The 17,183-nt window shown below is 38.5% G+C and overlaps 1 protein-coding gene across 1 annotated transcript in view; it reads left to right on the top strand.

The window, feature by feature from the left end:
* Positions 1-8,542: 8,542 nt before the first annotated feature.
* The window catches only part of pamr1b (peptidase domain containing associated with muscle regeneration 1b), a 41,216-nt gene continuing 32,575 nt past the window's right edge, over positions 8,543-17,183 (top strand). Inside the window, 1 exon segment of the mRNA XM_048158254.1 lies at positions 8,543-8,997. Coding sequence (XP_048014211.1) covers positions 8,874-8,997 — 124 coding nt within the window. The 5' untranslated portion in view covers positions 8,543-8,873.

The following is a 17,183-nucleotide window of genomic DNA, read 5'->3' as shown; positions in this document are numbered from 1 at the left end:
GGAGGTGAAGCGCATACAAAAAGAACTCAAACAGAAGCTGAAGGAGGGCAAAGACTCCTGTAGGCAAAAACTGGAGGATAAGCTGCAGAGAAACAAAGTGAAGGAAGTCTGGAGAGGCATGAGGGAGATTACTGGCCTCAAACAACCAGCAGGAGTAATGGAGAGCGGCCCAGTGATCGCTGACAGGTTAACACTCTGAGGTCTGAAAACGCGCCGGCGCGTTTTGCAGTTTTTTTTCACATTGCAGCAAAACAGACTTAAAATACTCCGTCATTTTTTGTCATAGAGACATAAGTAATATATCAATTGAAACTATAGAATATCTTCTTTTATTTGTATACACTCAGAGTAAAAACACAATGTTGTGCTTTTTGTAAAATAAAGAAAACTAACATGATGCGTGATTTCTCCTCTCCCTCTGAACGAAGTCCAATCTGATAGTTCTCAGAAAATGAACTGTAACTTAGTGAATACTAATCACAGAAAAATTAAACTTATGTCTAAAAAAACGTTAAGATGTCAGGTTTTAAATCATGCAAGTCAAATCGAAAACAAACCTTCTGTATTTATGTAATCTGTATGAAAAGAGAGCCATGTCAGAAGTCCGTGATTCAGCTCATTATCTGCTAATGTGGCCACGCCCACAGAGCCAGCGCTATTCAGACGCAAATTCAGAGGCAATACATGCATTCATCGTCTCAGTCGTGTATTTATTGTCTTGAAAAGTGTTTATCTGGATGTAAAAGTCATGGTTATGGAGCTCTAGAAGACATGCAGTTAGTTCCTGTTTTCTTTTCTTCTATAGATGAATTTTAGATGAGTTTTTGTTTCTTTAGCGCCCTCCGGCTGCAGTATGAATTGGAAACTCCATTCATGGAATAGCCTCTTCTTTTAGATGAATTTGTGGACTAAAAATGCACAGACAGCGCCCTCCGACTTCAAGGATGAATTGAAAACACCAGCGCTCATAGTAATGACAATGAATATTAAATAAATATAACTACTCTGTATAGAAAATTGACATACGCATATGAGAATCCAATATTTCTCCAAATGTGCATGCTTTTAAACTAAAAGCCTATATTCAGACTCTTTGCATCACAGAAATACATTATATTTTAAAGTATAATATAAAACCATTACTTTATATTGTAATAATATTTTTCTGTATGTTTCATATAGCATGATGAGCTTGAGACATCACAGAAGGTTTTTTCACAGCCTACCTGACTGAAATGCCTCATTAATATGCAAGTCATTTCAGCTCATTACTATCCAATTCTTTTGTCTTCTCAGGTGAGAATGGCCCATTATTCAGTGGTGATTCACGCCTCCATGCATACTGTGTTTCTTGGCAAAAAGTGTCTTACAAAAACTAAATCAATATATTGTTTTATATGAAGGAGTAGGCAGCATACTTTTTACATAATTTTGAAGCAAAAACTCTAGTTTACAACATCCAATACCCAGAAGTCTTGTGAACACAGATTTACTATACTTTTTTTGGCCTTATTTCAGTGACTTAAGTTTTTTGTTTTTTCAGTAACCACGCATAAACATTATTCCTTCAAAAACACAAACATGTACATACATGTTCCTCACATATTATTGTAGCCTAGTTTGTGCTGAATACAGTGTAATGACACTTTTGTCATTTATATGTTTATGAACAACTGAAAAAAGCACAAATGTCAGGGCATGTCAAAACTTCTCCAGGCCCCAAATCAGCCTCAGACTCCAGAGGGTTAAACCAGTTTTTTTTTTTTTTTTTTTTTTAACAGGTTTAACTTGGATTTTTCAGTAACACAACAACACCCGTCCTCCCACAGTAATCCTCTGATGTCCTCACAAACATCTATTCCTTATCTATGACCTCTCTAATACTTATCAGTTAAGTGTTCATTTCAAACTTCTTGAGTTGATCTGGGCCCAGTTACATAAACTTAACCACAGTATTGTCTTAAGATGTTTGACCAAATAGTAGTTAGATTTAAGAAGAAGAAAAAATGTAAAATAATTCTAGCACATCTAGAAACATCATAATCTGCCTTATTTTAATATATGATCGGGCGTGGCTATTTGTAACTTGTGATAATTCCTCTGTCATTATTTCCTTTTTTTTTTTTTCTTTTGGATTTTAACTGCAGGTGGAAGACAATAGCTTGTGTTAAAAAAAAAAAAAAAAAAAAAAGCATACAGGATCAAATGTATGCATGACTGTCAGTCTATAATATTTAATTATATATAAAAACTAAATAATTGTAACAAATATTAGAATATTTAAAGAAAAAAATGAAAATATTAAGAGATTTACTTTGACTTTATAATCAGCGTTTCTGCCATTTTGAAATAAAAAGATCTATGCCATTTAAAGAGAAACAAAAACATGAATTCATTTTATATGACTGCATGGTTACATGAAGAATAACTTCTGAACTTACCACAATATGCAGCTGTTTAAATCTTCAGTGTAAAGACTTTTAAACCTCGAAATAGAGACGGGTTCAGAGAAAAATCGCCAGCTGGCAACAGGAAGTTAACTGCTACAGATAACCAACAGGTTGTTACCTGCCACTAAAACTGAATATCCCACAACACCGGCTGTCGGCTTTCGTTTACAACCAGAAGTGGGAGGTTATAAAGAGAATAATGACAAGAGAGTGATCGTACTGATTTCCAATGGACAAAAAAGCAGGGAAAACAAATTACATTCTCTTGACATAGATTTGCTTCTTTATTATTATCATTATTTCTATCAAATTTATATTTATAGTAGACATAAATGGATATTTGTTGTTACATTATATTCTGATTATACTCTGAGATTGAGCCTACTCAGAATAAACATTCAGCAAACTTCCATATAGGCGTCTCTTTCCTCCACTTTTACTTTTTTAACCCCACGCACGCATATGAACAACAATCACGCGCCCTCTAGTGGCGCAAATCATCACTCTCATGAGATACTCCGGAAATATTGAAACTGAACACACACTGTAAGCAGGAAATGTGATTTAAAAATGTAAATAAGAGAGCAGTTCTGTCTGGAGCACAAACGCACAATTAGTGGAGCAATAGTGATAGCAGGGGTGCAACTCTGGACTGAAAGGTGGGTGCGGGGAACAAAATTTTCATTTCAGTTATCAAAAATTAACATCAAAATTATCAAAATTAAACAACTGAAAAAGAAAAAAAAATCAGGTAATTATGTTGCCTAAATAATTCATTTAATTTGCATATTTGAGTGAGAAAAACATATACTTGTCTTTAGTAGCTTTCTGGATCTTGAGAGGTTCAGTGTCATTGCTGGCAATAGAGGCCTCACTGAGCCATAGGATTTCATCAAAAATATCTTAATTTGTGTTCTGAAGATGAACAAAGGTCTTACGGGTGTGGAACGACATGAGGGAGAGTAAATAATGACAGAATTTTCATTTTTGGGTGAACTAAACTTTTAAGGTAAACAAATTAATTGGCTCACTGTATTTCAAATGAATAAAACAGATCAGAGATTTGTTATTACTCACATCATCACTATGCCAACTTCTTTTCAGATATCTGAAAAATGCTAGTGAATTAAGATGCCTTTTCATGCTAAAATGCTTAAGTGTTTTATCTTCCATCACGAAGGACTGCGCAATATGGGCTGTTCATCTATGGTGCACACTTGGGATGTTTGGACCACAGACAATAAAATCATTGTTTATGATTATTTTTAAACACATATTTTAAACACTTTATACGTTTTACCTTTATAGTTGCAGAGTTAAATTCACTTTAAAGAAGATATACATTTCCCATTTTCATTCATGGAGATATGGAAAATATGCCATGCTTTAGCTTAGTGGACGATTTCTGTCCCCTGGTGGAAGACTTGAAAATGACACAATGAAATTAACACAATAACCAGAAGGCGGCAGCAGAGGAGCAATCAATAGATTATTAGTTCTTTCACGTTTTGCTTTTGGATTTATTATAATATAGCTATAATAACAAATTATTTGTGCGCATTAAATACTTTTAAATATTTGTAGGTTTAATTAAAAAAAATCTGCTAACTTCAGTCCACCGCTCTGCATAACCTGCCCATAAACAAACAGCTCTGAGACATATTTAACATCCAAAGTATTTAGATTTAGTATCTTTACACATAAAATCATTTATTTTATGCAAGGCATCAGGCATTTCCATCATGTGAAAAGACAGATGCGACACTCGTTTAGGTGCAGTGTATGTTGCTTTGCATAAAATTAATAGTTTGTACACATATATAGACACACACCTCCAAAATCGTTATAGGACTTATTGGCTACATCACAGATGAGGTCATGCAGCCTGCATATAATTTGTGTAAGGATTTCCAATTCTCAGACCAAAAGGGAAATTCAAAATAGACATCAAGCATGACCTCTCAGTCTCTATGGAGAAACAAAACAAACTTCAGTGGGTGAAACATCTGTTTATTCCATTTGCCTCTGGCTGTGCACTGTGTCTGAGTGTCTGTTATGAATGTGTGTATTTTGTGTACAGCAGGCAGAAAATCTCTGTTCTCTGGGCTTTTCCTCATTGTAGCATGTCTGTGGTTTCCATTATCTAACAGACATTTCCAAAACACTTTCCTTTACAGCATGCCATAACACTTCAGAAGGGTAGCAGTCCAACATTTCTTAAAGGCAAAGGACTTGAGGACAAATATATAAATAAATAAATAAATAAATAAATAAATGTTTCTCTTCTATAATTTATGGCATATTTTATTTTATACATTTTATTATCAGTATAAGTTATAAGTTCCTTCATTTTTCATATTTCTGCAGTTGCAATTGGCATGACATACTTTTACCTTTTATTTTTTTTTTTTTTTTTTACATTTAATAAGTACACTGAAAAGGCAGGAACTTTATTTTACAGTGTCTTTGTTAGACGTTACATGTACTTACTGTAGTAATAAAAGTAAACTATGCATAATTACATGTTACTAACCCACAACCAAACCCTAATTCTATCCCTAACTCTATAGTAAGTACATGCTGTTAATTAATATTACTCAGTACTTAAATATATAATTACACAGTAACAAGGACACCTTAAAATAAAGTGTAACCAAAAAGGCATACCACTAAACAGTTAATGTGAATATTATGCCCTGTGAAGCGTATGTCTGGGATCCATGAAATATACAAGTATTATCACAAACTGTTAGTTTAGTTTTCATTTTCATGGACTTTTAGTTTACTTGTCATTTATTTCCTGTTGTTTTTTCATGTTTCCTGCCACTTGTTTGTTGCCATGGATATTCATTTAATCATCACAGCTGTTCGTATTTGAGTTCGTTATTGTATACTCAAGTTCCTGTGTTTCCTCAGTTCACGGTCGGTTATTGTTTGTATATCAAACACTGTTACGTTCCCTGTGGACTATCTGAGTTTGTTTGATTAAATACCTTTATTTTTGTATTCATCGTCCTTGTATTCATCTTTTGTATTCATGTCTTTTCTCATAATTTTAATCAGGATGTTCCTTCAAATGTATTATTATTATTAAATGAAAAACAATACATCATCATAATTAGAAAAGTAATGCTACCACTTTATTTCAATTTAATTAAAACTGATTATCAGGACAAATTATCAATTTCTGTTAATAATTAATCTGTCATGAGTTTGTCATCAACAAACTGTATGTAAGGGTTCTGTCTTGTTTCATTGTTTTTTTGTTCATGTGTCTTGGTTTCATGTATACCCTTTCACCTTTCAGTCTTCATTGTGCCCTAGTTAGTTTCCTTAGTTACTGATTACGTTCACCTGTTTCGTATCATTGTTGAATTATCCTGCGTCATGCGTTTGCTCACTACCGCAGTGTTTGTGACAGAAGAACTGACCGAAACCAAAATATACAGTAGCAGAACTGTTTCCTCCAAAACGTCTGGACACTGTAGGAATATGTGGAGGGCTTCCTAGAGCTCTACAACTAGGCATGCCGGAACGCTGAAACAATCATCAAACATCTCTTCTGGAGAGGGATGGAGAACATCCTTGGCAAGATGCTGCTGTTGGGGACAATTGCTGTCCTTTCTCAGAGTTCACTGACTACACCTCGTGGCTGTGCAATCCTCCCTCACTGTGGGAGCTGTTGAGGACAACAACACCATCTGCAACTCCCCAGCACGTTTCTTTCGAAAACAGTAATCTCTCTGCAGACTCCAGACAGGAATCGTCGTCTCAGCCTGGAGTGTCCTAAACAGCATGAGAGATTTTCTGCCACAGACCTGACCTTGACGCCTGAGCCCACCACAGATATTGAGCCAGAGTCAACTTCCGCCATGGAACATGTGCAAGAGCTGCCTCCCTCCATGGTGCCTGAACCTGCCAATGCGTTTGTCCAGGAGCAAGAGTTGGAAGCCACCTCTGTCCTAAGGACAGAGCCCATCACCAGGTCCATTCTGGAGTCCTCTCCAAAACCAGCCAAGCTGCACTGGCTCATCAACTTCTTGATGGAGCCGACTTCCAACCTTGCTCCCACCACTAAAAGCATTTCTGGTGACCTGTTGGATGATCCTCTCTCCCATCCTGTCACTTTCCCACCTCATTGTCACCATCACCACTCGTTCCATCCAGTTCCCAGGCTCACCTGCTCCACTGGTGTCGTACAGCTCTTCGGTTCTGCCCCCGCCACAGTCTCCCACTAACTCTCCGGCAATGCCTTGGGTCTCCTCTCCACCAGTCAAGCTCTACAATACAGATCCCCTGACTTCATCTCAGACCTCCAGGCCTTGATTTCACCTCGGCCTGTCAGCTCGTCCGCTTGACCTTCGCTCTGTGCTCCTTCAGCTCCACCATGGATAGACATCGCTTGGGCTCCACCAGGCTTCCTCGTCCCTCCAGCTCCACCTTGGTCACTGGTTCTGCAGCGGACATCTGGGCCTTCAGCTGCACCTCAGCCCTTCACCCCTTCAGCTCCACCAGGTTCCTCCTTTATATCCGGTCTCACCTCTCTGCCAGGCCCTAATCATCACCTCAGCCAACCTGGTATTGTCCTCTCTGATTTCTGGCCTGCAGCTTCATCATGCTGTTGCCTTCACGTCTTTGCGGGATCTCCACTGTTGCTAGCTCAGTTTCCGTATGTCGGCCCCAGGCTCCGGTCAAGAGACCCATCAAGGCTCCGCCTTGGCTTTGGACTCCATCAGCACTGCCATGGTTTTCCCACTGACTGACTGACTCCTGTTTCCTGTCCCACACCTGCCCCTCATCCTTCTCTGAAAACTTCTCCCTCCCTTCCTCATACTGTTTCGGTGCAAGGACATGCCTTGTGGGAAGGGGGAGTACTGTTAGGGTTCTGTCTTGTTTCATTGTGTCTTGGTTTAATGTATATCCTTTATGTTTAGTCTTCATTGTGCCTTAGTTTATTTGCTGATTACAGTCATCTGTTTCTCGTTTGGTTCATTCTTTTATTCGTGTATACATTCACCCTGTTCTGTTTAGTCCTTTGCCAGTTCTCATTGTTGGTAAATGTGGTTAGTGTATTTATCCTCCATGTATATTCCTGATTCTATTCTCTGTTTATTAAAGTATCTTTGATTAACCCTGCGTCGTGTGTTTGCTCACTACCACATTGTTTGTGACACATGGTACAGTCATATCAGATATTTCTGTATAGAGAACAGTCAAATGATTTGTAAATCTACTTTGATTTTACTTAAACTTCAAAGCAGCTCTTTAATTTAGATGCACTATATCTTGTGTAGTGCACTGGATTATATTTTTGCACATTCTCCAAGTTGCATTCAGTATCGTTAACAGTTTAGTTTGTTGTTTCATATTCGAAAGTGCAATGAAGGCCACACTAAATTAATCTAATTTACAAGGAGAGTGGAATTACTAAAAAATAATATACATCTAGAGTTGGTAATGCAGCTATGATGTAAATAGAGCTGTTAGATTTTGGGAACATATTAATAATGTCCAGAGTGCATTAACCACCATTTTGAAGTGTTTATGCTTATGGTCAAAAATCAGGCTTTGTGAGTCTGTTACTGTTTATGTCTAGAATAGAATAGAATAGAATAGAATAGAATAGAATAGAATAGAATGCAAAATATGTTTCCATAATCTGTTGTTTTTATTTTATTTTTTTAGCTAAAATATCTGAACATCTTAAAAACAAGATATATTTACTAAAGAATCAATATTGTACAAAATTACAACTCACTACACCTTGTTAGATTCATGTTTAAAACAAGAATTGTTTATTTTCCCAAAGCAAGTAAATGTATTCTGTTTTTAAACGCATCTAAACATTCATAATTAAATTTTTTTTTGTACCATAGAATACAATAGAAATGTGTGTGTGTGTGTGGTTCAGGTAAACCCTGCATTATGGAGACAAAATGTCCCCACAAAGATGGCAATATCTAAAATATCTAAATTTTTTTGGTCACCATGAAGAAAACAACTTATAAATCATACTTAATAGTGACGTGTGTGCGTGTGTGCGCTCACGCGCACTTTTATTCTGAAAGAGTGAGTGTGTTCTAACAGAAGAGCTGATGATTAGTGGAGACTCTTGCGAAGCTGGACTCTGAAACCTGAAACCGAGGGAGGGGAGAGAAAAAGAGAAAGAAAAAAAGAACAAAAACAGAGACAAGAGATAGGAACTTTCACTTTTGAGTGTAGCAGATTTAAAGAGAGAGGGAAAAGGTGCCGAAAGTGTGAAGAATGCAAGAGGTTTGGGACAGAGAGAAACTGAGGGGAGTATGCAGGGCGAGAGAGAGAGAGAGAGAGGGGAAAATGTGAGTCAGGAGGGAGGGCAGTAAAGAGGAGAGGTGATGTCAAAGCAGCTGAGCTCAGAGAGTAAACAGAGCTTCAGCCTGCAGCATGTGTTTGTCTGAACCGCTGCAGAGCCGCAGCCAGCGGAACCGTCACAATATCCTCTCTCTGCCCGGCTTCACCCTACTCATCATCTTCCTCCTGTTGGGCCAGGGGACGGCCTGGCCATATGGTAAGTCTGATTGAATTGCTTTTAAAGAGTCATAGAGAGTCACACTCTTTTGTTGTCTGAGAGTCAATCTGAACGGCTCCTTTCTGTTTGTGTCTTTGTCTCTGTCTCTTGTTTTTTTAACAAAAGTTTTGAGGTATAGAAACTGTTCCAGTCTGCCTTTGTGACTGAAAAGCATTACTAAAAATTCAAAATTCTGTTAAATATCACAGTTATTTGTTTTGCATTATGAATTATCTTCTCTTTTGTGATGCTCTAAAACACTCCCATCTGAGGTCATGGGATGTGAAAGGTGAAAAACTCATTGTCAGAGTGGCACATGTTTTAAAAGTGATTTGTCTTCTCATATTAATGAAACTTTTTTTTAGAAGTGAAATGGTGTTGCCCTGTATGTGGCTGCAGGAATCCAAAAAACGCTGTGTAAATAATAGAGTGAACTGAGGCCATGAACTTCATGATTCCCATTCTAGGGATTTTCCTGCATTATTCTAACAGCCCCCCAGACACTGTTTCTGGCTCAGAGAAAGAGACAGATCATTGACTGTATATCTATGCTCATCACTCTTTGGCAAAGACCAGAAAAAAAAAGAAAAAAAAAAAACAATTCCATGGAACTCTTCACATTCACATCCTTAACTCACAATTTGAAAACAAGTAGTTCAATTAAAGGTTATGCCTAACCTCATTGGACAATTTATAGAGTGCTACATTTGCACAAAACATTCCCCAGCAGAGGCTAGTTAGGCAACAAAGACATTCATATTGCACTGTGGTTTCCTCTATGTGTGGGTGAAAGTATATAGACCTCGGTGCTGGTTATTCGGAGTGAGAGCACTGCCGGACCCAGAGGAGGGTTTTTTGTTCCACGGCTGCTAAATCGTTCAGGCCTGTGGAATATCCAACTGCCATGTAAATGTAAACTCTTACACGTCGAGATATATTGAAAGCAAAAGACGCTGTTAAACTCAATCAGGGAGAATTCCCCATGAATTAATTCAGCTTGCTAAAAGCAGAGTTTATTTGCACACACTATCTCCAATTTGCTGAATTCTGCAGATCAGGGCATAGTTGTTTAGGACAGGGTTTCTCAGCCCTGAGCCCCAGCACTGCATATTTAGTATGCAATCAAACACACCTGATTCAGATCATCAGATCATTAGTAGAGACTCAAAGATCTAAAAATGGGTTTGAAAAAGGAGACAAAATATTGAGTAATGAAGAAAATGGTTTTGCTGCGAGGAGACTGAACCTATTATTTTGAAATGTTGATAACCTACTTAAGCTAGACTGTCGGCACAATCATTCAGTATATCAGTGCTTTGACATTTATACATAACATCCTAAGCACTGAAACAGTGAGTGTTCTGCTAACACACTGAAAGTTACAGACGCCTCCCACACTACTGTTTTTCTGAAGTGAGCAAACACACACAAAGATGAGGTCATCAGCCGATTAGATCAGAGCACAGGAATATTTTCTCTCTTCCATGTCAGCTGTGTATAAAAGTGTATTTTGAATTTACTCAGTTTTTTTTTTTTCTTTTTTTTTTTCTAGTATGTGTGTGTGTGTGTGTGTGTGTGTGTGTGTTGTAGTTTTTCATGTAAAACCACAAAAATGTTGTTGTTCACAAAAGTATTTGGCGGGGTTGAGGGTTGTGACAGACTATAGTCAGCTGAGCAATGATTTCATCCAGCTGGAGCAACACATACAGTAACTTGTTTTTTGGTAAAAAAAAAATGATTGGAAGCATTGTCAACACCAAATTGCCTCAAGAAACTACCAAAGACTAATTATTAACTGTTCATTTCATTATGTTCAGATCTCCAAAAGAATTACAAATAATTCCTAAGAAATCCCTTTGGAAATACACAAGCAAATCTGGTAAAGTTGTCTCAAAGCAACACTAATTTACTGGTTCTCAAGTGAAGAATAAATCGACCATAACACAACAAACAGCTGTTACCATGGAAAAATACCACAGTGTCTACAACAGACAAAGCTCACGACTGCACACACTATCTGACATCATATAAAGCAGGAGTGGCGAGCCTGGAAGTTTCTCCCGGTCCAAACCTTTCTGTGAAACTTTGGCTCCAACCCTGCTCCAACATTACTTAATCCCGAACGCCTCGATTGCCTGGTTGTTATTGTTTTATTAGGGTTGGAGCTGAACTCTGCAGGATGGCAGGCCTCCAGGGGCAGGGTTGACTATCGCTGATAAAATAAATACTGTGACTATAAATTTATCTAAAATATGGTAAACAACAAGGAGATTTAATCCTGATGTAAAGTATTACCATTGAATTTACCTTACAAACACCTTTTGATGATGAACTCATGTGTTCTTCTGAATTGTTGGTACCTATATTTCTCACTGACACAGAATTGGCAGCTTTGTATGTCAGACATTCTGTACCAACTGGGACAAAAAAAAAAAAAAAGTTCATTCATGACAACTATCAATTTACCATATTCATGTTGAATGAATATGGTCATTTTAATGTATTAGGTCTTTGCAAACTAGATCTGCTACACTGCTGCTGCTTGTTACTACTACTATCAGATACACAGACATGCTGCTGTGAGCATTTAAGATATGCTGCTGCTGCATAAATCAACATACATTATGTAAATTCAGTAGCAGATTTTGGCAGGTGGAGCTGGGGAAGGTGGAGGATTTTATCTGTTCAATAAAATCCCTGACTCACCTGTTGGGTAATAGAATTTAAATAAATTTAATACAATTGAACCCTAAATTTATTTTTGTATTACCTTATATTTATTATTTTCTATATTTATATATACATTTATTTTTAACTGTTATTTATTCCTTCATGTATTTATTTCCAGATTTATTTATTTATTTATTTATTTTATAATTTTACTTTTCCATGTACAACATGGAAATGAGGGAGGCAGTTCTTGCGTAGCTCCAGTGCATCACTGGTTGAGAGTGTAGAAGCGTCGGATCTGATGGAGATCAGAAGCGAGAAGCGAGTGATGGAGATCAGAGTTTGCTATGGGATGAGGCAGATCAACTGGAGATCTATTTTTGTTGATTCTCATTATTATGTCAAATTATTTTGTAGTGACCACACTTTTCCAGAAAGAAAATCATGAAGCTGAATCCAGATGTTTATATGATCCTCACAGCATCATCATCAAGCCTGGAGCCATCAACACTGTCGTCAGATTCTAGGTTAATGCACCAATTGGACATTGTAAATGCAAAGTCCTAGATTAACTTAACTTGGAACACAGTGGCAGGAAAAATGGGTTCTTTCTTACTCATCACAGTCCGTCCAAAGTCCGTGAACAAGTTCGAGTTTAATCAAAATTACAAAAATATACACAAATCTTGTTGGTTCTTCTTGTATCCTAGAATATAACACTTGTTAAACCTTTTATCTTGTGTTTCCTTAAACGTTTAAACACAAGTTTTATCCATAAAAGACAGCAACGGTAAGAAAACTGTTTCTCCTTTACTTTCCTGCCTGAACCCGTTCAGTCTCGCGTAACACCAAGTGGGCGTGGCAGTTAAAGAAACAGAACATAAATTATACATACAGAAAACATAAGAAATAATAATAATGATACAGGAAATATCAGAATTGCCTCTCAAAGAAAATCACAATTACATTTGTTATTACTTATCAACACTTTAAACAAACAAAATATACAAGTTATTGACATATCAAATTGGCTCTTACATTCCAGCCCCTAATTGTCTTTGTGTTCAACAAAACAATTACTTAACCTATTTATACCAAAGAGCCAAACAAATTTCTTAAATGGTAACATATAGTCTTGACTAAACCTCAGAAAAATCTTCAACAAGATGTTGAACTGAATTTAGGCAAAAAAAAAAAAAAAAAAAAAAAACTACAGATCCTTTAGTTAGGATTATGTGAAAGGGACTAGCCTATAAGTCTGCCTCTAAAAGTAAACAAAGTTTAGTAACAGGCCGCAAAAGAGTGTTTGTGTTGGTTTTTACTTGGGCTTGTCGCACAAGACCTTTGTTGTCTGTGAATGTTTGTAGCACACGTCCCATTACCCAAGAGTTTCGCGGTGCAGAATCATCAGCAACCAATACAATGTCCCCAGGCTTCAGATTTTTCATTAGGCTTTGCCACTTTTGTCTTTCTTGTAAGTCTGGCAAGTATTCTTTGATCCAGCGCTTCCAAAATAGGTCAGCCATATACTGAACCTGGCGCCACCTACGTCTCGAATATAGGTCTGCTTTATCAAAAACCCCAGGGGACATGGACGGTTTTACTTTCAGTAGCAGCAAATGATTTGGAGTGAGGGCCTCCAAGTCGTTTGGGTCATTGGACACCTTAGTGATGGGGCGACTATTGATTATTGCCTCCACCTCACATAAGAGCGTCTGAAGACTTTCTTCATCAAGAGACTGCTGTTTTACAATGGAGTTGAGAATTTTTCGGACAGTTCGTATTTGCCGTTCCCAAACTCCTCCATGGTGGGATGCAGTAGGGGGGTTGAAAATCCACTGTACACCTTTTGCAAGCAATGTGGTTTGAATCTTGTCATTATTCAAACTTTGTATAGCCTTTCGCAACTCCCTTTCTGCCCCAATGAAATTCGTTCCATTGTCAGACCTGATTATTTGAACCTGACCCCTTCTAGAAATAAATCTCCTCAGTGCATGAATGCACGAGTCAGTATCCAAAGAGCTAGCAATCTCAATGTGAACAGCTCTTAACGTCAGGCAAGTAAAGATTACCCCATATCTTTTAATCAATGACCTTCCTCTTTTTATTTCAAATGGGCCAAAATAATCAATGCCTACATTTGTGAATGGGGGTTCATCTGGCATAAGTTCTATCACAGGGAAGGTCAGCCATAAATTGTTTGCCTGTAATGCTGCGCTGACGTTTACAAACGGTGCATTGAGACAGGATTTTTCTGATGGCAGTTTGCGCTTTTGGAATCCAGTATTTTTCTCGCAACTTTGACAACATGTGATTACGGCCGCTGTGACCTACACCTACGTGTATTGATCTTAAGATCAGATGTGAAACATGGTAGTCCTTTGCTAAAATTGCAGGATGCTTGGACTCCTCAGGCATAGCTGATCTGCTTAGTCTGCCACCTACTCTTAGGATTTTGTCTTGTAAAACTGGTGACAACCTGTAGAGAGTGCTACTGCGTTTCACAGTTTTACCTTGCTGGAGGGCTTTAATTTCCTCAGGAAACATGATTGTCTGGCTGTAGCGAATGATCTCTTTCTCAGCGTTTTCAACGTCACTTACAGTCAATGTAACACCTGACAGTGAAGCTTTGAAATTTTCCATTTTCTTTTCAAGTTCAGAATTTGTGGTTACATTGTGTCTTAGAGTGTGGCACAGCTCTTTCCTTTTTTCTGTCAGTGCCTTCAGAATGCTTTTAAATTTGAGGAACCATGCAATGGCTCTTCTCAAACGGTACCAATCTGAGTAGTGTGAAAAGAACTGAGATGTATGGTCATAATTATCTGCACACACTGCATTGACTGAGATTTCCTTAACTTCCAGATCATTGCCAGATATCTTAAGAGTGTTACTTGGCATTTTTGGCCACTCTGATTCTGGCTTTGTCAGAAAGGATGGACCTGTAAGCCATGAATTTGCTTTAAGGAAAGCATCAACAGTAAGTCCTCTTGAGGCAATGTCGGCTGGGTTGTAAGAAGAACTCACATACCTCCACTGTGACACCTTAGAGAGCTCTCTGATCACAGTTACCCTGTTGGCCACAAATGTACGGAATCGTGTGCTTTCATTGTTGAGATACTTCAGGACTGAAGTACTGTCTGTCCAAAACACAGACTCCTGAAGAATCAAGTCCAATTCAGATTTCAGCATATTATCCATTCTAGCAGCCATTGTAGCTGCAGTGAGCTCAAGACGTGGCACAGTAACCGATTTTACTGGAGCAACCCTTGCTTTACCCATAACAAAGGCACAATGCTGGTTACCTTTGTGATTCTCCATGAGCAGGTATGACACAGTGCCATAACCCAGCTCACTGGCATCTGCAAAATGATGCAGCTGTGCTGAAGTGACTTCACCAAAGTTAAGTGGCTCTATGCATCTCTCAAACTGAAAGTCATTTAGGTTCTGAAGACTAGCCAACCACAGGTTCCACTGATGTCTGAGAGTTTCTGGAATACTGTCATCCCATTCATGTTTTGTTCTACAAAGCTCTTGCAGTATTTGTTTTGCAGGAAGAATAACTGGAGAAAGTATTCCAAGGGGATCATAAATGGAGCTGACCATGGACAAGATACCTCTCCTCGTAAGAGGCTTTTCTTGTAGGGTTACCTTGAACTTCAAAGTATCCGTCTCTACACACCACTGAACCCCTAGAGCTCTTTCCAATGGTAACTTGTCCTTTTCCAGATCCAAGTCCTTCACTGTCTTTGCTTTGCTCTCTTCACTTATGGATGCAAGTACAGTGCGACTGTTGGACATCCACTTGGTCAAATTAAATCCTCCTGATGCACACACCTCCCTTAATCCATGCATTAGAGCAATACCCTGCTGTTCAGTAGCCACAGACGTCAAACAGTCATCCACATAGAAATTCCTAAGGACTGTCTGAATTACTTCTGATCTGTGGTGTGCACTGTTGTCTTTTGCACAGCTTTGCAGAGCATAGATTGCACAACTTGGGGAGGATGTGGCACCAAATAAGTGAACAGTCATTCTGTATTCCTCCAATTCCTGATCAGTGTCCCCTTTAGACCACCAAAGGAATCTCAGCAGGTCTTTGTCTTTAGCAGGAACTCTGACCTGATGAAACATCCCTTCTACATCTGCTGCAAGGGCTATTGGCTTATGTCTGAATCTCATCAGCACACCAATTAGAGAATTATTCAGGTTGGGTCCTTGTAACAGTTGAGAGTTGAGCGATTTTCCTTGGTAGGTAGCTGTGCAGTCAAACACCACTCGAAGTTTGTGTTTTTGTGGGTGATACACCCCGTGGTGTGGGATGTACCAGATTCTGCCAGGGTTTCCTTCAATTTCACTTGCAGGGATTTTTTCAGCATGACCTTTGAGTAACATGTCCTCCATGAAACTACAATAGTCCTTGTGGAAAGCTGGATTTCTTTTAAATTTCTTTTTCAGAAATTGAGCTCGCAGAGAAGCAACAGCATAGTTGTTGGGAAATGCTACATCCTTTTTCTTCAATGGAAGATCAATGTAGTAATGTCCATCAACAAGCTCTATGGACTGTGATACTGACTCCATAAACTGCCTATCCTCTATAGACATTTCCAATTTTTCAGCTTGCTTACACTCAGGAAAATCATAACTCATTTGCTGTTGAATTAGGCTTTCCAGGCTTACCACTGAAATCCTGTTTACCATCACCTGTGGCCATCCTGTGTTAGTTTGAATGTTCTCTCTATCCAACAGTCCATTTACAATCCAGCCCAGGATGGTTTTGACAGCATAAGGCCCATTTCCTCTGCTGTTGATCACTTTCCATGGCTCAAGAATCTTGGGTACATTTGTTCCTATTAGTAAGCCAATACCTGCATCAATCTGAGGAAGACACACCTCTTCAAGGTATTTCCATTTCTTAACATCCTTCTGTTGTGGAATGTTTTCTCTTTTAACTGGAATCTCCTTTTGTGAGAACACCTGAGGGAGGTCCACAAAATTGTTCTCATTCAGTCCGCTTATTTCCAGTTCGGTGAAAACATGTGTACTAACAGACCTTTCCTGTCCCATAGTACGCAGCAGGATGTTTGTTTTCCTACCAGTTAGCCTTAGTTCCTTCATTAGCTGTTCTGTGCAAAATGTTGCAGAACTTCCCGGGTCCAAGAAGGCGTAGGTCGTAACCTCGTGATTGCCTTTTTTGGACTTAACTCTAACTGGTACAATGGCCAATGAGCACACTAAATGACCAGCCCCAGTACAGCCACAAGTTTCGCTGGTTAAGGTACATGGCTCGGAAACAGTTGCAGAGCTGTTTCCATCTTGAGATCCTGAAAGTGCTGCCTTCTTTTCTGGGAGATGAAGGATGGTTGGATGCTTTAGTGAGCATTTCTGACAGGTAAGTCTTTGCATACAACCTTTACTCATGTGACCTGGTAATAAGCAACCATAGCACAAGCCCTTACATTTCAGAAAGTCAAGTTTTTCTTTGTGTGGCTTATGCTTCAGAACATTGCAAACATCCA

Source organism: Megalobrama amblycephala, linkage group LG15 (genome assembly GCF_018812025.1).
Source record: "Megalobrama amblycephala isolate DHTTF-2021 linkage group LG15, ASM1881202v1, whole genome shotgun sequence".
Taxonomy (NCBI): Eukaryota; Metazoa; Chordata; class Actinopteri; order Cypriniformes; family Xenocyprididae; genus Megalobrama; species Megalobrama amblycephala.
This window is presented reverse-complemented; position numbering and strand designations above follow the sequence as displayed.